This window comes from Periplaneta americana, chromosome 2 (assembly GCF_040183065.1).
Source record: "Periplaneta americana isolate PAMFEO1 chromosome 2, P.americana_PAMFEO1_priV1, whole genome shotgun sequence".
Lineage (NCBI taxonomy): Eukaryota > Metazoa > Arthropoda > Insecta > Blattodea > Blattidae > Periplaneta > Periplaneta americana.
In genome coordinates, this window is record NC_091118.1 from 13567534 (window position 1) to 13590748 (window position 23215).

At 37.2% G+C, this 23215-nt stretch overlaps 1 protein-coding gene across 1 annotated transcript in view; it reads left to right on the top strand.

Moving 5' to 3' along the window:
* LOC138713633 (uncharacterized) overlaps positions 1-21032 on the top strand; it is a 44331-nt gene extending 23299 nt beyond the window's left edge. Inside the window, exons 3-7 of the mRNA XM_069845886.1 lie at positions 10825-11098; positions 11404-11466; positions 13340-13414; positions 17105-17215; positions 20195-21032. Of these exons, the coding sequence (XP_069701987.1) occupies positions 10826-11098; positions 11404-11466; positions 13340-13414; positions 17105-17215; positions 20195-20719 (1047 nt within the window). The 5' untranslated portion in view covers position 10825 and the 3' untranslated portion in view covers positions 20720-21032. The remainder of the gene's footprint in view (positions 1-10824; positions 11099-11403; positions 11467-13339; positions 13415-17104; positions 17216-20194) is intronic.
* Positions 21033-23215: the final 2183 nt, after the last annotated feature.

The window sequence follows — 23215 nt, forward strand, 5'->3', positions numbered from 1 at the left end:
GTTTTATTCATTTATTGTAACTTATGAAAAAGTACACAGGCTAGATGCCCATCAAAGCATCTTCTTCACACAAATATAGGCCTACATGAACAATTTAACTTATAATTTATTATTGATAATGATTCACATGAGCAGCAATTATGAAATAGGTACCTATATGTAGCTCATTAGCAATAGAAATAAAAGAAACGGAAACATGAAAGAGATAAAGCTTATAATTATTCAGTATTGACAAAAAAATAAGAAATTTTATAAATTGATAATAAATTGTAGGGCCAAAACAAGGGAACAGTTGTAACATTTTTTTTCGATCTAATGATATTAAATACCAAATTTATATATATATATATATATATGGAGGGATATAAACTGGAATTAGTTTTAGTTTTTCAGCGGAATCGGTATTATATTTGTTCATAATTTTCTGAGAAATATCAAGTAAGTCGTTCTTCTGTCATTGAGCGTATGGAAACCAAAAATTCATCTCAATAATCTAAGTAGTTGGGATCTGGAATGGACGAGATATTTTGAATATCTTACAAGATAGGAACCAAAGGAATTTATTTCGTTTCAACTCGATAGAATGATCGTTGTTTTTGCAACAAGGATTCCAAATTATTGTAGCACATTCCACTTGCTTCTAGCCAGGTGCAGGCCTAACCTGAAAACAGATGGTTGCTTGAATAATTTCGAATTAAAAATTCAAGCGATTTGTAAGCAGAATTAGTAATTGTTAAAATGTGGGGTTTGAAAGTTAATTGAATCTAAATTAGATACCTAAATCAATTCGCTATTAATTTAAACAATCACACAATATCCACAATATCTGCTTACAAGTTGCTACAAGTTAGCAGTCACACGAGGAAAGTGGTGGAGTCAAGTTGATCACGTATATACTACACATTAAATGGATCCAAGTTCAATCCATGCAAATTAGCATATTTAATACATCTGCAGATAATAATAATAATAATAATAATAATAATAATAATAATAATAATAATAATAATAATAATAATAATAATAAATCAATAGTCATAATAATAGTAACAATAATAATAATAATAATAATAATAATAATAATAATAATAATAATATTGACAAGTTGTCAGTGGAGTGTCAAGCTGCTTCACAATGGGTTGAATAATTATGAATAGTAGGAAGATTATGCACATTACGCTTAACATACAGAAGACAGTCGAGAATAAACATTGACGGTAACGTATGTGTTACGCTCTAACCTAGATTCCAACCCGCGACCGAGGCTTCCACATAGTATTGATTTACAATTATCAATATCAGTGTAGAAAACTCCATGTTTGTGTTGTTTTCCGTGGTTACCATGGAGCTATTGATCAAGTATTAATGAATGTGTGGAAAAGTGGCACATGGGCAGTATTATATTTCTACATTGTTGTGAGGTAAACATTCTGAGAAATGAGGGCGACAAGCGAGCCATATACGAACACTACGATGTTTCCTCCCCAACGACATGAAATTTGAGTCTTCCGAATTTGAATAATGTGAGTTCTTCAACTGCCTCTAATAAACCTGAGCACAGGTTGGTAATCCGAAAATATTCCCTAGAGAGGAGTCGTTGATGTTTCCAGTAGCCAGAGACATTGCCAGTCCTGGTGTTTGTGATACGACCTGCTTAACAAAATGTGTATCAGCTCTGCCAGAGGTGACATCTGCATGTCATTCCGTTTGTACCGGTATCTATGTTGTTTGCTTTCATCACAATTCGCTGGACAGCAACTTCTTGTTTCCATGGTTAGCTGCCCAAGTTGCTCATTTCCAGAACAGATGAAGGCGAACTGATTGGTGCCATCTGACCCGGTTTTAGCTAACAATTGTGTTTTGTTGTTTTTTAAGCATTATGGTCTTCATACTTCAAGTTTTAATAGGTAAACCTGTGGCCCGTGTACCCACAGATACATAATCGTAAGTCACAGTCTACATCAAACTCTGTTGACTCATATTTTCCTCTTTTCTTCACATTTATTTGTATTTCCGTCTTCCTCCGTGACATGTTTCACTGTTCATCCAGCCAGGGATTCAGTCGCGTCACAGACTTAATGCCTTATTTATTGATCATGCTCCAAAGCCTGCTACAGCAATCACGTGACCTTGCGTTGTGGGCTGTGGTTGGGAATCCCGTAGCTGTTTGTTGCATTGCGGGCTTGGCTGTTGAAGTATTTGCCAGCTTCTTTGCTATCCAGTGTTTGTAACGCATCTTATTGTGTTTCACAGTAAGTGGGGTTGATATTGGTAAGTTATGCAACCTGCAACAATTCTAGCATTCCCTTGTTGAAACAATAGTTGCAAGGCAAACTTTATTGTCCTTCTTACTTACATTTTGTATAATTACCGTGTCTCTTTACCACAGTGACGTGTTACAAACCAGAGCTGCTGAGTGCTCAGTCAAACGCCACAAATCTGCCTCTCATTTCCTCTGATTCCAAATTTGGTAGTTTCCTCATGTCAGATAATATTTAAAGATTTCTGAGTTCATTTAAGATAGCACACTTACAATTTTTTTCTCTGAGATTGATATTCTGTCAATAAACGATCAACCAATGCTATCAGTAATTTGTCGGCAGACCGTTGCACGCTTTCAGTAACATAGAAGAGGAAGCAGTCTGGATTTGTACATGAAATATACTCTAGGCTATCTCTCAAAGTGTAATTAGTAAGATATCTTAGTTCACTTGTAAATTGTACAGTTTAAGTATAGCGTACGTGTAAATTACTTGTGTACAAGTTCCCATAAAAGCTGTTTGTGTGATGCAGTGAATTCTGGTTCTAGTTTCCTGATTCGTCAGTTTCGTTGCCTTGGCAGCTTCAGCATTCCCTGCGCACTTCTTTCCAGTCTTGTAACTCTCCACGTTTCCTTGCAGAGTAAGTATAAATATCAGTGCTGAAGTCGTATTTCAAGCTACTGTGAGGATTTTCTTTAACATACAGATATAATTCTAAACCTAATGCATGGACCAAATGTGACCAAGCAAAATTAGACGTCATTACATTTAATAGTCATAACAGTTATACTTCCACTATATTAATTATTTTTAATTTTTTTTTATAATTTGCAGATATATAATAGTTCTCGCATTTCAATCATTGATTTCAGTGTTCTTGTATCATAATTCTTTCACTGAAAGACAATCCACTGGATTTTGCTGATTTTATCGTAGTTGCTGCCTGGTTCTTTTTGGAGAAATGCATTTAATGTATTATTAGGCATAATATTTCGATTACTATTATTGTTATTATTACTACTACTACTATTATTATTATTATTATTATTATTATTATTATTATTATTATTATTATTATAATTACACAGTACGTAGAGAAAACTGAAATTGTCGACTAATGATGTCTATTTATGAGCCTCCTAGTGGTAGTTTTCATAAACTAAATTTCCGATTAAGAACTGTTATGCATAAAAAGTCGGTAAGTTAAAATCTATAGTCCCGTCGCTCTAATTCCGGCAGCCAATCACCGTGCAGGTCGGTTACATTTAAACGTGTGCGTCTTGTGATTCGCTGATGAAGATGTTAAGCATTTCGTAAGGCTGGATAAATACTTAATATAATCGCCCGCCATTTTGGCTCTTTCGTTGGCGTTCGCAGAAAGCACACGAGGACGTTATTTGCCGCTCAATAATTTGCTCAATTATTGTGCGTTTAATTTATTATCATAGGAGCTACGACATGATAATGTTTAACAGTGTGGCAAATAGATCCCTCGTCTGGTAGCTCGGCAACGAAAGAACAAAAATGGCGAACGATACTACCTACCTAGATTTTATAGAGCCTTCACTTCCAAAGACGTAAGCAAAGAGGAGGAGTCACTCCGGGAATAACAGCGTCGCGACTATAATAAATGTATTGAAGTGGTATGATTTTTAATTCATACAAGAGCTTGTCAATGACATCCGACTTCCTTCGAGTCATTGTAAACTGCAGCTGATTTCATCAGTGCTTATAACAACTTTTCTTTCAATTAACCCAGGGCTGGGCACCAAGAGCGAATTCTACTCTCTCACGGGGAGCCATATGACTTCTCTTCAACCCCTTTATTCCCCACCGAACACCGCGCAGCGTTGATGCCGTGACAGATGAATATTAAGCGTCCCTGTTTAGAGTTTGGATTCGCTCCCGGTGCACAGCCCTGAGTTAATCAATGCTGATGAACTCACCGGGTATCAAAACTGGTGAATATGAAGAATTGCAGCTGTCAGGTTTGTGATTGCTTGCCCTGTGTAGCGCTTGGCGGACGACAGGGGTGCAATAAGAAGTTAACAGAAAATCAACAATGTTGGTACATTTTGTAATGCCTAACGGGCTTGCCAAAAGTTCAAACATAATGCACATAGGCTTAATCTAAATAAGAGCAGAAAACTGTATATTAAAAGACATATTTTCTTTAAGATTTTATGTAATTTCACATTACATGACATGGATTTTCAAATACCGTTCTGAACTATCCAAATTAACTTTTTGATGTTTGTATAGACGTCTCGAACAGGACGGTACCGCTATTTTACCAAGTCCCGGAAATACAATAGTTTTAGTAAAAATATCACTTTTTATGAAAACTTTTAAGGTTAAAATATACTTAAATATTGGTCAATCATAACCTAAATTCACTTTTCCTTTACCTGTGGATTGCTACACATTACTTTAATGAATGAAAAATGCTTGAATTTTCAGAATTTTTGTTGTGTACTGAAGTTTATCCTCTCTCTGCCAGGAAGAAAAGCATCCGTAGCAAAGAATATTTTCTATTATGAATATGATAAAGTGATAGAAAAAGAAATTCCTGTCAAGCAGCGTTGAAATAATTAGAGCTAGCCTATGCTAACTGTAAGATAAAATTGTAACATGGAGTGTGTTAGGTTTTAAGACAAGATGATGAAAGATCGAAATTTGTAACAAACTAAGATGATCTGGAAAACACTCAAGATAATGATCGTGATCAAATGAAGTCCACGCTGTATATGAATCCAAAGTTTTGTGTGTCCTGTCAAAATTGTCGATTTGAAGTTAAAATAATGAATCCTGCTATGTCTTTAATTAAATACGAGCCTAGAAGAAGGTTGTAACCCTCATTTCTCATAAGTTGACTTCTTCGTGAATAAGTTGTTAATGATACGCTATGTGTAATGCTTGTGCTCGTGTTAAAACCTGCACACATGTCTGATTGTCAGCCTTGCTCCAAAAAATTAAAAGTATGTACAGTACTATGTTTTGTGCTTTTCCTCATTTTTGAAGAATTTCGCATTTGCTGGTTACAACCTTATTCTGGGCGGCTATTCAATTTTTGTAAAGTAAGGATGCAATGGAATTCCATTAATATTATTTCTATATAGTAATTCAATTATTATGCAGAAGGATTTAATTAGACAAAATATTTTAATCTTCTTTTTTTTTAAGAATATAAGCTTTTATACAACCTTTCATAATAGCTTTTTATCATTTCTTTCCAGTCATATTTGATTTCGTGTTGTATTATTTTATTCCGATTTTTATCATTTCATCGTTTTCCATTATTTCATTTCTTTTTTTTAACATTTGATGTTGTTTTTAAATTTTTGTTCTTCATTATTTTATTAGGTTTTTTATTACTTTCTTTCGTTTTTCCATCATTGCATTTCTTTCCTTATTATTTAGATTTCGCATTTTATTATTTTATTGCGTTTCTATTAAATTATATCGTTTTTAATACTACATTTAGTTTTTAATTACGATCTTTGTCATTTTTTTTTTTCGTTTTCTACTATTTTCCGTCGGTCTTTATTATTTCAGTTCGGTTTTTATTACTGTATTCAGTTTTTTATTATTTTCTTTTTCTTGCGTTATTTTATTTCGTTTTTTAATATTTTATTTTTGTCCTATTATTTAATTCGTTTTTTAATATTTTATTTTTGTCCTATTATTTTATTTCGTTTTTTAACATTTTGTTTTTGTCCTATTATGTCCTTTGAGACCGGTAGAAATTTTTTTTTTACTTTTAATTTTTTTTATTAAAAGCTCCAGGTTAACTTTGACTTTTGATTTTACAAAAGTATGATTATACAAATTGAAATATAAATAGGTTATGCTGAATAAAATTTATTAATAAGACCGTCAAAGACGGAGTTATTTGTTTCAATTTATGTTATGTCTCTTAGTAAAGGGTTCGCATGAAGAAGTAGCTTATTCCTGTATGTAGTCTGTAGATCTTGAATATGTGCAACCAGGGAGGGTATATGAAGTTCAATGTAGAGTTTGACATTGTTCGTGAGGTAGTGTGCACCAGTGATTGTTCTGCAGACAGCTCTTCTAAGATAAATGTTTGTCTAGAATCATTCAGAAAATTATTTTATATGTAAGTTCAAATTCGAGATTTTTTCATTATACGCAAGAAATATTTTTATTTTTGTTGTGTTTTTTTGTGTTTTATACTATGTAACATCATTTTTGTATCCAGTACACATTTTTCAAGTATTATTATAAATTTTGAATCCCTAGTGTGTTGTAATTTTATCAGTAGCAGTAATAAATTTTAAAAAAAGTTTTTTCGTAAAAAATTCAATTCACTTTCCCCGGAAAATAGTACGTGATGGGGAAATTTGGATTTTAAATTCAGATTTAGGATACACATATTAGTAATATTCACCTATTTTTATTCCAGAGCAAGACAAGAGGTAAAAATTAAATGCTGAATCAGTGTTTTAGATGGTATGAGATAGTTCAAATTGTTATTATTTTTTTAATTCTTATTGGATTTTGATGCAGTATCGGACTTCATGGGTCCCTGACTGCACTATGATGTTGTTGTTCCTTGTGTTGTTAGTTCACAGAATCTCTTCTTCGCACAAATTCGAAGACGTCGATGTCCTTGAAAATGTTTGGAAATTTGTTTGTGCTTCCTTACACTGTATCACAAGACCACCAGTGAGATTATTCGGCGTTCTGTGCAGTGTGAAGTCCTCTACATTATAGTCCCCAATTCCTTTAATGAAATAATTTGGGCTTCTTTGAAGTCGACTGTAAAACTTCCTTATAATTTTGATAAGAACTTCACGTATATATGGCATATTGAGATCTTAATGTATTTGAGATGTTCTAGTAAACCAGTCAGACTCATGAATCAGTCGAGAGCTTTGTTTTGTACAACCTGTAGTGGTTTAAAAGCAATGCTGTTCAAATAGCTCCAGGAAGGTGCAGCATTGTTATTCTTGTGGATCTGGAGTATTTTGCTCCTCTGGCAGCAGATGTCTCTGGTTCATGGCACTGTACTGCCATCTATTACAGGAACATTGAACGATGTGGTGTGTGAGTCCGCCATCTTGTGGAAGAAAAAAAGCCGATGCTCGGCTATTTATATGTGCATTGCCAATATAAAGGCAGATAATAATAGATATAAAACATTATCACTAATAGCGTCTCCTATAACATTTTAATGCCTTGCACTTTTGATTAGTGAAAAATAATCGCGTTTCAGTCTTTCCACTTATCTAGTTTTCTTCCATTTCATCTTTATCGAAATTACTTTACATTATTAGCGTTGGCAGCATTGTATCTAAGTTTTGTGGGTACGTGGCAATTGTGTAACCAAGACGGAAGTTTATGTTATTCCTTCTCGAATAGATATAGTTATATTTTCTTTGTGACATTTTATTAGTCGTTGTGTTTTCCAATAATACGTGGATTGTTTGATATCATATAAATAATTAGTTAAACCGTTTTGTTTTAGTAGTTACTGTATTTTGTATCTCCCTAACCTTCCAAGTAAGTATTTGGTCGATCTTAATATCAACTATTCTTGCTGTTTTCAGAGAAAATATTTCTTGGAATATAAGATTGAAGTGTACGAAATAATATTTAACATTTACTTGCATTGTAACGTTAAAGGCAGTGACACAGCCAGAATTTTAATTAGGGATTGAGGAGAGGGTGCTAATATGAGAAACATGCTTCCAAGAACACGACACTGCTTAAATCACGGCCGTTTACAGCCTATATTGTGAATCAAACTTCCTTAGGCCTATTTGATTGCCATGACAGGATATTGCTAATACACACAATAAAGCCAAGAAGGTAATTTACTAGGAGACGTCGTTGCATATAGACCACTTTTACACTAAACCGAACCTTACTGTATACAACGTATACTAAAACACTAACCTAACCTAACGTAACCTGTTACGGATTAAGGTAAAGGTAGGTTAGTTTAGGGTTTTAGTATATCTTGTAAAAACAAATTTAGGTTCAGTGTAAAAGTGGTCTATATGCAACGACGTCTCCTAGCAAATTACCCCGCAGGTTATATAATATCGTGAATATTACCCATGAATTGAAAAAACAAAAGCTTCATTATCCACACCACCACTCTCCGTGGCTGCGCCAATGGGTAAACGCGAAACAGTTTTTGAATAAATATTTGTGTGTTGATTTCTCCAGAAAAAAAAAAAAGAAAAAAAAAACCTAAGCTAGGACTACACCAAAGAAGGCACATTTTTTATTTCATTACCTTATGTGAGATGGTTATATAGTGATTAAATACGTGGTTTTAGTTTGCGCAGCCACAATTAGGCTACTTTCAACATAAAATACGTTTCATACATAGGCCCGTTTCCCTATTTATATCCTATTGTAATGCACTGTTTTAGCCCTCCTCCTCTCTTGTTATAGTTACTAATATAATATGCGAGGGGTCCAGGACGAATTACTAGGAAAGTGGTCATTTTTCGTATTGCATCCTGGACCTCTTGAGTGTTACATTTGTAAGAAATAGGAGGGGGAAAACTAGACAGTGCATTACAATATATAAAGGTAATTTGCTAGGAGACATCGTTGCATATAGACCACTTTTACACTAAACCTAACCTTAGAGTATACGACGTATAGTAAAACATTAACCTAACCTAACGTAACCTGTCACAGATTAAGGAAAAGGTTAGGATAGGTTAGTTTAGGGTTTTAGTATATCCTGCGAAAGCAAATTTTAGGTTTAGTGTAAAAGTGGTCTACATGCAACGACGTCCCCCAGCAAATTACCAATATAAGTTACAGATAAGTGTCAACTATTTTTATGGTGAAAATGTTTGTGGCTGCAAATTAAAACCACGTGCTTGTCACTATATACATCACACAGAAGCCAACGAAGGAAAGAAAAATTGTAAATTATTAGGTGTAACTTCCAAATGTTAAAAAAAGATCGAATTCTATATAACACCATGGAAAACAACGTAGATGTAGCACATGGCGCCTACCGTTATTTTATAGGGCTAATGTAAGTTGCCAATATTCCCAGATAAAACATATATTTTACCAACACATACTAAATAGAAAATAATATAAAATCAAACTTTATTTCAATTTGCCGTCTCATTGCATTCGCAGAACTGCACAATATAATTTCTTAAGTCTCTCTCTCTCTCTCTCTCTCTCTCTCTCTCTCTCTCTCTCTCTCTCTCTCTCTCTCTCTCTCACTGCAGCCTCAGGTTTATTGTGCTTATCACTTCTATTCTATGAATGATTGGGTAGCCAAATGGCTGTGCTCTTGTACAAGTACAGCATGCTTTATCATGAACAACCAGTCTGAGTTATGGATTATGAAGATATGTGAATTACTAAGAATTGATTGTCTGCTGTTGCATTGCACAATTACCGTCAGTTTTGTGTTATTTAATTTCCAGGAGGAATATCCAATGAATCTAGAACATCGCACAATTCTTTGAAAAATTCTGATGAGTTACTGTGACTTGTTACAGTTTGTGGTAATGTTACTGACTGTGCTGATGATTTCTTTTTACCTTCATTCTCGATAGCAAGTTTGCTATTTGCTGCTAGGATGAGGAGTGTGGAAATAAAACTCATCATGCAATGGAGAATATCGGTATCTATACAGAATTTACAGAATCCTGGAAAGTCCTGATACTTAATGAAGTTTGTGAGCATTCTATTTGTAAAATAAGAAACAGCTGATTGATTTGTGCAGTTTTCTCTCTCTAAATCCTTGGGACTGTTCAAGGAATCAAGCTTACTGTCCATCTTGAATTGCTCTTCCATGAAAAATATATTCCATCCTACCCTTGCTGTAAATGAGGACGGCAAACGAAGTACAAAATAAAATAAAATCCAATTATGTTAAATTTAAGTGAAAACAAAAATTGAAAGTAATATCAAAAGTCGCAAAAATGGCGAAGAATGTACTACCAAAATTGAAAAAATTAGCCTAAAAACGAAACGGTCCAAAAGTGACGAAATTGATCTTAAAAACTGTGAGTGTTACAACCAGAAATCAATCATTAGGATTTATGTACTTATCAACAAAGTCTGCAAATTCTTAGATTAAAAGTAAAATGTTACCAACGTCAGGCCGTGCTAATTATGGTATTGTTCTGACACTGCTGACAGTGCAACATGTGTAAATGAGCAACTGTTGTTTTCCGCGGTCATGAAATTTGTTGCAACTCTCTATAATTATGTCAAGTTTGTACTGAATTGCAAATAAAGAAAATGAGTAATAAATGTTAAAGTAACCTAGAAGCGATGCATCTAAAAGTGGAAATGTATCTAATCTTCTCCACTTCCGTGATATTCTGAGGATAAACATTGATATTTGTCAGTCAGTGAAGCTGTATTATTTTTCTAATCCAATATTTTGAGAACGAATTTTGATAGAATACTTGATAGAAATGATGTTGAAAGCTGCATTGCACCCATTCATTACAGTTTCTGTAAGATCATTGGAGTAGGTGTTAACGGAAGTGACTTGTGAATAGAATTTGTAGGTTTCACTGTTTTCTTGCTTTCTGGTGTGCAGAATGGCAAAACCGAATCCTATCCCCGACCTCAAGCAGCGAGTGAAGACCCTGGAGGGACAGATTAGACTGCTGCTTCCTCTAATAGAGGAGGTGAGGGTCCTCAAGGAGAGGTTGGACTCGCGGTCCCTGCATGGCCTGGAGGCAAGGAAGGAAGAGGAAAAAGTAGGGAGCAGCAACAACATTGAGGAGCTGAAGGAGGAATTGAAGCTGAGAGAGAGGGAATTAAGAGAAACACAGGCTGAACTCGAAAAACTGAAAGAAGAATCAGAAAGGGTAAGAGTTCCGCTGTTGCCATATTTACAGTTACTACTGACAAACTTATATTAGATCACAGTTAAGGTTTTATTCCACAGAACTATTTGCTACTACCAGATATTCAGAAAATGGGTGACGACGAAAATTGAAAAATATTTAAGACAAATTTTTTAGCCATGTATATAATGCGAAAGATAGAATTAGAAATGTCGTGTTGTTTAGTGCAATACATTCAGTAGTTGATTGTGAGTTATTCTGTTTCTCATCGTACTGCCACCTTACTGACTGGGCTACGTCTGAACCTGATTCCTTTGTGGTTACAGGAGAAAGCAGAACTGAGGCAGAAATATGAAGGAGAGCAACAGTTGCGGCTCCAGCAGGAAAAAGTAAGTGATGAGCTGTTACCATGGTTACAGATACAGTAATTGGACAGTTGAGGGTACATTAAAGGTTGGAGCAGTAAGCACGAAAAACTTTAAAATAGGCAGACATGCAGACGCTAAGGTGTGTTCAAATAGGCACTTAATTGAATGATAAATATGGGTACTCCATTATATATCACAATGTAGTGACAGTAATATTAGTGGCAATACCTGAAAGACGAAAATGGCGATAGCTAAGTGACAAGAGGCCGAGGACAGTGAGGAGGTTTGAGTGGGTTAGGTGAGGGGCTTGCTGAAGTGTGATTTATATGGTGCTGCTTGTATTTGCTTTGAACAAGCTTCCTTATTCGCCGGTCAATTTGCTGGCTATATTTTCTAATGAAGCTGCTTATTTATTTCACTAGCGTCTTATTTTGAATTCCCATTGACTGAAACACACTCAATGACAAGTTGAACGTGTGCAACATTAATGCTCAGTGAAAGCGATAAGCCGGTTGATTTTACTAGCAGCTTCCAAAGAAATGGGATGTCAGGACTTCAGGGAATGAATCTGTGAACAACTGGCGAATACATCTGCCTTCAGTGCAGGCATTTGCAGTGGTATGGCCTTTGTCGAACATGCAAGTGTGGCATGATGTGTTGTCCTTGTCCTGTGCAATTGGGCCTTTCTATACTGGTTCCTTAAAAAGCAAAGTTTATGTCCCCCAAGTTTAACATGAAAAGAAATAGTTGACAATTCCTGCTAGAGAAAAGTATGTGAGAACTGTTATTAAGATATTCCACTGTTATAAACAGTTAAGAAATAAAAGAGGAGATAGGACAGTGTAAATGTTTATGATCTAGTGTATTTTCCAGCCAGATATTCATTCTGGTAAAGCATCAAGGTGCGACAGAAGAAGGTAGGAAGTAGCTTTAAAAGCAACAACATATAAATCATACTTAAGTGACAGGAGTCCAAGGACAGTGACTAGTTTAGAGTTGATTTTATGAGGAGAAATGTAATCATGAAAATGTGGATTACATATCAGGGAGGGCAGGTCTAGACCAGTGGTTCTCAAAGTATGGGTCGCGACGCCTTGGGTTCTCATGTAAAGAGCAGAGGGATGGATTATAAAATAAAACAACAATGGCTTATTAACATACATTTATGTCGTATTTGACGAAAACTTAGTGAAAGTGTTTGGAAGATATGTCAATAAGGAAGGCACGTCTAAGAAGCAAAATAGAATACATTGGAAAGTAGGTTAGCATATTCTGGTTTCTCATCTTGCAGGTACGATACTTTACAAGGTGGCCGCTATCGACTGGTTTTCAGTAAAATCATATTTTTTTCCAATTGTCTAGGGATTTTTTTGTTGCTTTTTTTTTGAGGGAGGTACATATACGGTAGTGAGGGAAGAGGAGGTTCCAATGAAAAGTCTCCCGAAAAAATGGGCAGCATCTTCACAACGTTTGATGCACACTGGTCTAGATGACCAACAGCGCATCTATTTTAGGGCTTATGAAAGTCTGAATTATGTTCTGGTAGTTAGGTGATCCACGGCCCATTTATTTTAGGGCTTACCATGAAAATACAAATTACGGTTTGTTCTGTGGCCCATTTCTTAAAACTTCATCATGAAAATGAAGATCAACTTCCTGCAGATGTTCAGTTTATTTGTGGACTCATCATAATTATTTAACTCTTTAGGGAAAATAATAGACTGATGAGAAGTTTTATCTGAAAGCCTTTATCCAAACATTGGTAGCTGTTGTGTCATTTCCTGATGCTGTATACCGGCCATCAGCTTGATTCCTTCATGAAACCTGTTGCTTCAAGTCAGACTATCACCTAACCAGCTGAGCTTTCTCTAATCCAGAATTCTTTATATTACAGAGTTACCAGGATCAGCTGGGGAAGCTGAGACAAGAACTGGAGGCTGGGCGGGAGATGAGGCGCCAGCTGGAAGAAGTAAGTGTGAGCTGTTACCGTGGTTACAGTTTGTACGTATGTATTTATTTACACTGCAAGTGGGCAGCACCCAGTGGCAGTGGTATACACAATATAAACAATACACAATAAAATTACAATTTACAATACAATTATACTATACACAACACAATTATAGGGGAGAGGTGCCTTATTTGTACCATTTTACACATTTTATTTTTTCTAATTTTAACTGACAAATGTTGAATCATTTCAATAGCGACATCTTAATTCCTGGTATGTGGGGAGGATTTTCCTAAAAAGAAAAGTTTACTTCAAGTTAACATAAAGTCATGACGTTCAGTTTTCTAAATGTCTGCAATGAGTACAAATTAGGCAACTGGTTTCCTAAATTGTACCACATACATCAGGGCATCAAAGTTCTTGCTGAGGATGGTGTGTCCATCAAGCAATAGCAATACTGGCCTTTCTTTGGGAGGATGGACGGAGGAAATGAATTGTTGCATCCATTTGACGAACAATTCAGAGTTGATGTAGCCAGTTTCTGAAACTGTAATAAAAATGACTTGTGGAGCACCAACAGACAGATCATATTCATGGGAGGAGCATATTGACCAGATGCACTGGCACATCGTTGCATTCACTCCTTTTTCCGCTCGATATCACACCCACTTCTTTCTTGCCTTTCCTCGCTACGATTTTCTGTGTCTTCTTCTGCACTGTGGAGAAGCCACTTTCGTCCACATTGAAAATTCTCGTGGATTCCAATTTGTATCTTTCACTGTTTTCCAGCAGATCGAAGAATTCATAGACGCGTTGCTTGTTGTACTCTTTCACTCGAGCCATGGATGTTGCCTCTGTCTGCCTACTACACAATTTGGGATGCCTCTTCAGATAGGCTGTGCATAATACCATTTCTTCAATGCTTGATCCTTTTCACGATTGAAATTAAGTGGCAGTCCATTTCTCTGAGCTACATCAAAAGCAAGTTTCCTAACATCGGTTGGAGTTAATCCAAATATCACTTATTCAAACTTTAGAATGTGATTTTCAAGTTCATTTTCAATTTCTGCCGAAAATACTAAGGATCTTCCAAACGATTTAACATCTCCAATAGCATTTACGTTTTTGTTTTTCGCATGTTTTAGTATTGTAGGCTTAGGCACATTGCACATTCGGGCACATTCATTTATTGCATGATCGCCATTCATATATGCAGCAACAGCAAGATTTTTGCCATTCTGGAATTAATGTAAAATGCAATTATAATTTGTTACAAAGGAAGAAACTTAAAAACGCCAGAACATGAAATGTGGAAATTATTCGATTAAATTCTAAATGCATAATTTATTGTGTTTATGCTATTTTGTCACAGTAATTTTTATTATTTGTAATGAACGTCTGGCATGACTATTTTAAATTCAGAATTGAATGTGTTTTATTTCCTAAAATAAAAATTATAGTATTATATTCATATTAGAATGATTAGAAGTTAATAAATTATAATTGCTGACTTAAATTAGGTATATTTTTCTTCATACGTTACTATAATTTCATACTTACATTTATAATGAAAGTTCCCTATGTTGTACCGGTACATTATAGGAAACTGAAGCCGGTACAAAATACGCAACCTCGCCGTGTTTTCTTTGTTAAATTCTTGCTGCTTAACGGTTCCTAACAGAAGTCTGTAACTTAATGACAGTTACAATATATAAATGTAGTTTTAAATAATATATAGCATTGTGGACTTCCGCTTAGCTTTCGGATGTAATTGTTGTAGCCAGGTAGCGCAGAAACTAGATTGAAACTACCTAAACCAAGTTTTCTCACTTCACAACCCACAGCCTTCGTCTCATAAAATGGCATATTTGTAGATGTAGTTCACAATGTTTGACGTAGATGACAACACTTATCATGGAACTAATTTTCAAGATGATGGTACAATTTAGGCAACGCACAGTGGTCTAGAATGCAAATTTAGCAGGACATATTAATAACTTTTCAGCTACCTAACGATTTTTATGAAATTTTACACATTAGTTACAGGTAGCATATATGTTTTGTATGCAAGCTCTCGTTACGTTGGTATAAGGGGAACTACCCCTTATAGAGGGCGCATTTAGACAAAATTAGTAACTTTTCTCCTATTTGATAGATTTGTATGAAATTTTACAAAACAGTTACAAGGAACATATATGTTTGTATACAAACTCTGATTTCGTTGGTATAAGGAGAACTACCCCTTATAGGGGGCACAATTAGACAAAATTAGTAACTTTTCTCCTATTTAAGAGATTTGTATGAAATTTTACAAAGTACTTACAGGTAGCATGTATGTTTTGCATACAAATTCTCATTACGTTGGTCTAAGTGTAACTACCCCTTGTAGGGAGGCGCAATTAGAGAAAATTAATAACTTTTGTCCTATCTAACAGATTTTTATGAAATTTTATACAGTAGTTACACTTAGTACATTTGTTTTGTGTACAAACTCAGTTTACGTTGGTATGAGCAGAAGTGCCCCTTACAGGGGGATGCATGTAGACAAAATCTTATGGGGAGGAAAATGTAACATTTTAGGTACCATTACAGCTTTTGAATACTCAGGAAGCTTATTTGGTACATAATTAACAAGCTGTCATCTTGAATTCCCTGAATTATACTGCGGAAGCAGATTCGGTTCACAGATATTGAAATAACTGCAACTGAGAAAAATGCCACTACTGCAACTCGAAAGAATAGTGCTCATAAATTATTACTTGTGCAAATCTGCGCACCTTAAGACTAGATTTAAAATAGAGGTAAATAGTGGAGGAAGTGAAAAAAAAAAAAAACAATTTTGGACGAACCAGAGGGGTTTTTTTTTTCTGTACCTTAGCAAAGTCTGCACTCAATGGTTATATTTATATTTTGTCCCGTGTCCATTCATGCTAATTTGACATACTATAATAACATTAGATGTAACAAAAACAAACAGTGTTACATACCTAAAGAACTACTGGACACGTTGGTACCAAATATGAATGGAATCGACCACTTACAACAGAGTTGCAGCACAAAGAAAACGGCAGACTCGCGGCGCTTGCTGAGTAAGAATGCTGGGTGGCGAAATGTGGCATGTCACCGGCCTCTTATCTCGCTATGCAGCCACCTCCGCTGATTAAGATAATCAATTGAGTGTTACTCAGTTATATAGGAAAAATAATTTAAGGGTTTAATTTCATTTTTTTACATGTCATTTTTCTGCATTTGTCCTCATAAATATGGATTTTAGACCACTGTGCAACGGTACAAATTACGCAACTCTCCCCTACAATACTTAATACAGTTATAAGTTATACACAACACAATAAGAATACTACTATAGTACGTTGGCTTCTCTAACCGAGCCGTTATGTCTACCCATGCTTTCTGACCTAGATGTGCTCTATACAGTGACGTTATTCCACTTTCCCTACGTCTGTTCTCCAAAGTTTCCCATTTAAGTTATTTTATCGTATCGTTTCCGTCTTCTCTTTTACCTTTAACCTTTTACGAGGGAGTTTACGAGCTCCGTTCAGTCTTTGCACATTTTAATAATGATAAAAAGAATATTAGTTATAATATTATTAGTATTATAAAATCATCGTCATCATCATCATAGTCATGTTTCTATTCCAGTTATCGACATCTGAGGTTCTTCTCAACCAGATTTGTTTTTAATTGCAGAGTAAGGAGGAAGCTCTGCGGGCTCTGCGAGAAGAACTGCAAGCGAAGGGGGAGGAACTGAAGAAAATGGCGGACGAACTGCAAGCGGAGCGCCAGAAGACAGCAGTAAGTGTGAGCTGTTGCCATGGTTACAGTTATGAGCAATGATTGATACAAACTGTTACAACAGAGATTGCGACCAGCTGCAGTTGGAGAGCAAACTTAATTTGAGTTTTCAGACTAGAACTGCCACCACTATCACTACTGCTGCTACTACTACTAATAGGGTAGTACTGACATTACTGTAGTGATGGCTACTGTCACTACTACTGACATTACTGTAGTTATGGCTAATATCACTACTACTGATATTACAGTAGTTATGGCTGCTGTCACTACTACTGACATTACTGTAGTTATGGATACTGTCACTACTACTGACATTACTGTAGTCATGGCTACTGTCATTACTACTGACATTACTGTAGTTATGGCTACTCTCACTACTACTGACATTACTGTAGTCATGACTGCTGTCATTACTACTGACATTACTGTAGTCACGACTACTGTCATTACTACTGACATTACTGTAGTTATGGCTACTGTCACTACTACTGACATTAGTGTAGTCATGGCTACTGTCACTACTACTGACATTACTGTAGTCATGGCTACTGTCACTACTACTGACATTACTGTAGTCATGGCTACTGTCATTACTACTGACATTACTGTAGTTATGGCTACTCTCACTACTACTGACATTACTGTAGACATGACTGCTGTCATTACTACTGACATTACTGTAGTCATGACTACTGTCATTACTACTGACATTACTGTAGTTATGGCTACTGTCACTACTACTGACATTACTGTAGTCATGGCTACTGTCACTACTACTGACATTACTGTAGTCATGGCTACTGTCACTACTACTGACATTACTGTAGTCATGGCTACTGTCACTACTACTGACATTACTGTTGTCATGGCTACTGTCACTACTACTGACATTACAGTAGTTATGGCTACTGTCACTACTACTGACATTACTGTAGTTATGGCTACTGTCACTACTACTGACATTACTGTAGTCATGGCTACTGTCACTACTACTGACATTACAGTAGTTATGGCTACTGTCACTACTACTGACATTACTGTGGTTATGGCTACTGTCACTACTACTGACATTACTGTAGTTATGCCTACTGTCACTACTACTGACATTACAGTAGTTATGGCTACTGTCACTACTACTGACATTACTGTGGTTATGGCTACTGTCACTACTACTGACATTACTGTAGTTATGCCTACTGTCACTACTACTGACATTACAGTAGTTATGGCTACTGTCACTACTACTGACATTACTGTGGTTATGGCTACTGTCACTACTACTGACATTACAGTAGTTATGGCTACTGTCACTACTACTGACATTACTGTGGTTATGGCTACTGTCACTACTACTGACATTACAGTAGTTATGGCTACTGTCACTACTACTGACATTACTGTGGTTATGGCTACTGTCACTACTACTGACATTACTGTAGTTATGCCTACTGTCACTACTACTGACATTACAGTAGTTATGGCTACTGTCACTACTACTGACATTACTGTGGTTATGGCTACTGTCACTACTACTGACATTACAGTAGTTATGTCTACTGTCACTACTACTGACATTACTGTGGTTATGGCTACTGTCACTACTACTGACATTACTGTAGTTATGCCTACTGTCACTACTACTGACATTACAGTAGTTATGTCTACTGTCACTACTACTGACATTACTGTGGTTATGGCTACTGTCACTACTACTGACATTACAGTAGTTATGTCTACTGTCACTACTACTGACATTACTGTGGTTATGGCTACTGTCACTACTACTGACATTACTGTAGTTATGCCTACTGTCACTACTACTGACATTACAGTAGTTATGGCTACTGTCACTACTACTGACATTACTGTGGTTATGGCTACTGTCACTACTACTGACATTACTGTAGTTATGCCTACTGTCACTACTACTGACATTACAGTAGTTATGGCTACTGTCACTACTACTGACATTACTGTGGTTATGGCTACTGTCACTACTACTGACATTACAGTAGTTATGTCTACTGTCACTACTACTGACATTACTGTGGTTATGGCTACTGTCACTACTACTGACATTACTGTAGTTATGCCTACTGTCACTACTACTGACATTACAGTAGTTATGTCTACTGTCACTACTACTGACATTACTGTGGTTATGGCTACTGTCACTACTACTGACATTACAGTAGTTATGTCTACTGTCACTACTACTGACATTACTGTGGTTATGGCTACTGTCACTACTACTGACATTACTGTAGTTATGCCTACTGTCACTACTACTGACATTACAGTAGTTATGGCTACTGTCACTACTACTGACATTACTGTGGTTATGGCTACTGTCACTACTACTGACATTACTGTAGTTATGCCTACTGTCACTACTACTGACATTACAGTAGTTATGGCTACTGTCACTACTACTGACATTACTGTGGTTATGGCTACTGTCACTACTACTGACATTACAGTAGTTATGTCTACTGTCACTACTACTGACATTACTGTGGTTATGGCTACTGTCACTACTACTGACATTACTGTAGTTATGCCTACTGTCACTACTACTGACATTACAGTAGTTATGTCTACTGTCACTACTACTGACATTACTGTGGTTATGGCTACTGTCACTACTACTGACATTACAGTAGTTATGTCTACTGTCACTACTACTGACATTACTGTGGTTATGGCTACTGTCACTACTACTGACATTACTGTAGTTATGCCTACTGTCACTACTACTGACATTACAGTAGTTATGGCTACTGTCACTACTACTGACATTACTGTGGTTATGGCTACTGTCACTACTACTGACATTACTGTAGTCATGCCTACTGTCACTACTACTGACATTACTGTAGTTATGTCTACTGTCACTACTACTGCCATCAGCTGCACTCAGCCTAGTGGACTGTCACCTAGCTGACTGAGCTTCCTCTGACCAGATTGTTTTGTCTGCTGCAGGAGCTCAGAGCTGCGGCTGAGGTCGGGCCCAACCTGCAGCAGAAGGACAGCCAAGGCAGGACTGAGCTACACTGGGCAGCGGAGCGGGGGGACACACACAGGGTGCAGCTGCTCCTGGATGCAGGCAGCCAGGTGAACGCCGTGGAACATTATGGCCGCACGCCCTTGTGGCTGGCTGCATGGCAAGGCCGCCAGGATGCGTGCAGGGCGCTGCTGGCTGCCGGGGCGCGGCGGTATGTGAAGGGAGGACCATCTGGCTGCACTGCTCTGCATGTGGCTGCATACCGTGGGCGCCCTGCAGTGTGTGAGCTGCTGCTGGCAGCTGGGGCGCGGCCCAACGAGCCTGTTGCTGCAGACCAGTGTACTGCACTGCATTATGCAGCATTGTGTGGCCACGCCCCAGTGGTGCAGCTGCTGTTGCAGCATGGCGCAGAGCGGGGGGCGAGGAATAAGTGGGGACAGACGGCCCTGGACCTGGCGCGTCAGTGCGGGCACACAGAAGTGGCGGCCATGCTGCAGGGCTGAGCAGGCGCAGTGCTGCCAACACGACAGCAATACCATTATACCACAGTAACCAGCGGGAATGTGTTGTGTTGGCATCACTGCTCTGCGTGTAATGCTGTTACTTCATTGCTCTAGGCTGGCGTTACTCTCGTGTTGTGAGGCTTTGTTGTGGTTGGAGCTTGACACGCCACTGATACCTTGTGAATATTATTATTATTATTATTATTATTATTATTATTATTATTAGTCTATTATTGTCATCAATAGTCAATTGTCTTTATAAATATTGTTCAAATTGCTGTACACAATATCCAAATAAAATACGTTAAAGGTTTTTATGTTGGTATCACTGTTTGTCTAAAACATACAGGATTGTTGTTATTGTGATACGCCACTGATCATTCAGCATGTGAACTGAACTATTTCAAGCGCAGTAGACTAAGTATGTCGCCTCGCCCTGTCCGATGATCTTGATACGCCACTGTATGCCGTTACTGCCCCTGTTCCTCACACGCACATCAATACTGCGGCTATTTTTTATGCCTATATTTATTCGCAATATGAGAAAAAAGCATTTCCGTTGGCATCACTGGTCCTGCACGAACTCCACATCCACGCCTGTAAACTTGTATTAATTACGTCCATTAAGTACGCCACTGATAACTTCAAAGACTCAAACACGGTTTACCGCCGTCTATTTTCTGACCGCCTGATTTATTCTTTCCATTCACCTCCACTGCCGACGTCAGTATGCTGTACGGACATCAGTTCCTTCTGTGTGTGTGGGTTTTCTTCACCACCCCCACTATCGATCGGCGTAGCCCTACATAACAGAGAATGAATCTCAGAGAGAAAACTCACGGTCTTGAAGGAACTTAGTCCTGTAGCTAACATATTAGGCTTCCTCGCAAAATATTAGGTCTATGTTACACAAAGTGCCTACCTATAGCCTAGACTACGTATATTTTCCAGTTCCACTTTCAGTTTGTAATTTGGTAGGCCTGCAACTTCTGTTCCATGATGTTTCACTAAAGAGTTCGTTTACTTGCTTATGGGTAGATAACTCCTGAATGCTCACTACTGTTGGCAGCTGATTAAGGTCGTTCCTGATGTCAGTTACAATAAGGTTGCCAGGTGTCCTGTATCGTATAGGGTCTCCAATATTTCAGATTGGAGAATCCCCTATTTACGAATGTTATAACGACGGATAATGCTTTAAATCGTGTTGAACATGTTTGTTATTTAAGAAACACTTATCAACAGAAGTGTCTTCAGACTAGAGTCCGCCACTGCACAGCCCAACACACCGTCCTTCCACCAGCTCCTTCCAGTGGTTGTGGCTTCCTTATTTTCAGTCGTAGCGTACCACGTCTGCATAAGACCACAAGCGGAGAGAGGAAGACGACGACCAACGAAAGATGTTCAGAAGAGAGCTTGCGCAATTCCGTGACGTTGAGATGCCGCATAATCAGAATGAAGAACTCCGTTAAAAAATTAGGGAAACTAGTTCTGTAGAGAATTAAAGGCACCGACAACAGAGTGTACTTACAAATGGATTTTAGAGAACTCGGAGGATCATTGCAGACCTCAAATAAGCCTTCCATTTTAATATTATCCTCCCTATTACGTCTCGTCCTCCCCAAAAGCCTTTTTCCCCCAGGCTCAGTTGTCCCACTAACTTGTACGCGTTTCAGCATTCACCCATAGGCCATGGTACGTGCTACATGCTCTGCCCATGTCTAACGTCTGTATTTAATACTCCTAATTATTTTGTGTGAAGAATACAGTTCATGCATTTCTGCTGTGTGTAACTTTCTGTATTCTCCTGTAACTTCATTCCTCCCTGTTGTCCCCAAATTTTTTCATAAGGACCTTATTCTCAAGCATTGCCTACTTAAAAATTACTATCAGTATCATATTTTTCTTTTTGAGACAAAAAAATTGTTTTGCTGAACAGAAATGCGTCAGTCGTGCATTCCCTTTGCGGCTGGCCTGGTTGCTACGTGAAACCGTTTTCAAGTGTCTGACAGTCAGCCTCGCGTCCTGATCTAGTACCAACATCCTTCAGAGCGGAATTATTCAGGGCGCCTAAAGTTAGATAACCCATCTTACGCATGTGAAGGCAGGATGTATCCTTGCAAGGCGGAGTTACGTTAGCCCAGGCCTATGTAAGTTATGTTCAGTCAGGTGTTCGAAGAGAAGTTTGAAGCTCATGAGTGATAGCAATAAAGCATCATTCATGAGGCAACTAAGCCAGAAGATAGTGGGGTATGGTGGCCAGGATGATTGTGCGGTGCCAGGTGAAGTTTAAATCTTAAACGAACGAACAATTCCTTGAAGGATTGGAGTTGGTAAGTGGAAAGTTGTTTAGGTTTGTAAATATTGAATAGAAAAATATGATTTTTTTTTATTTTAGAACTCTTTCTTTAAATAAGTTTAACAATTTAGGGCACAAGAAAATTGAACAAAGGTGAATCTACAACACGAAAGTGTTAACTGAATTATGGGGTAAACATT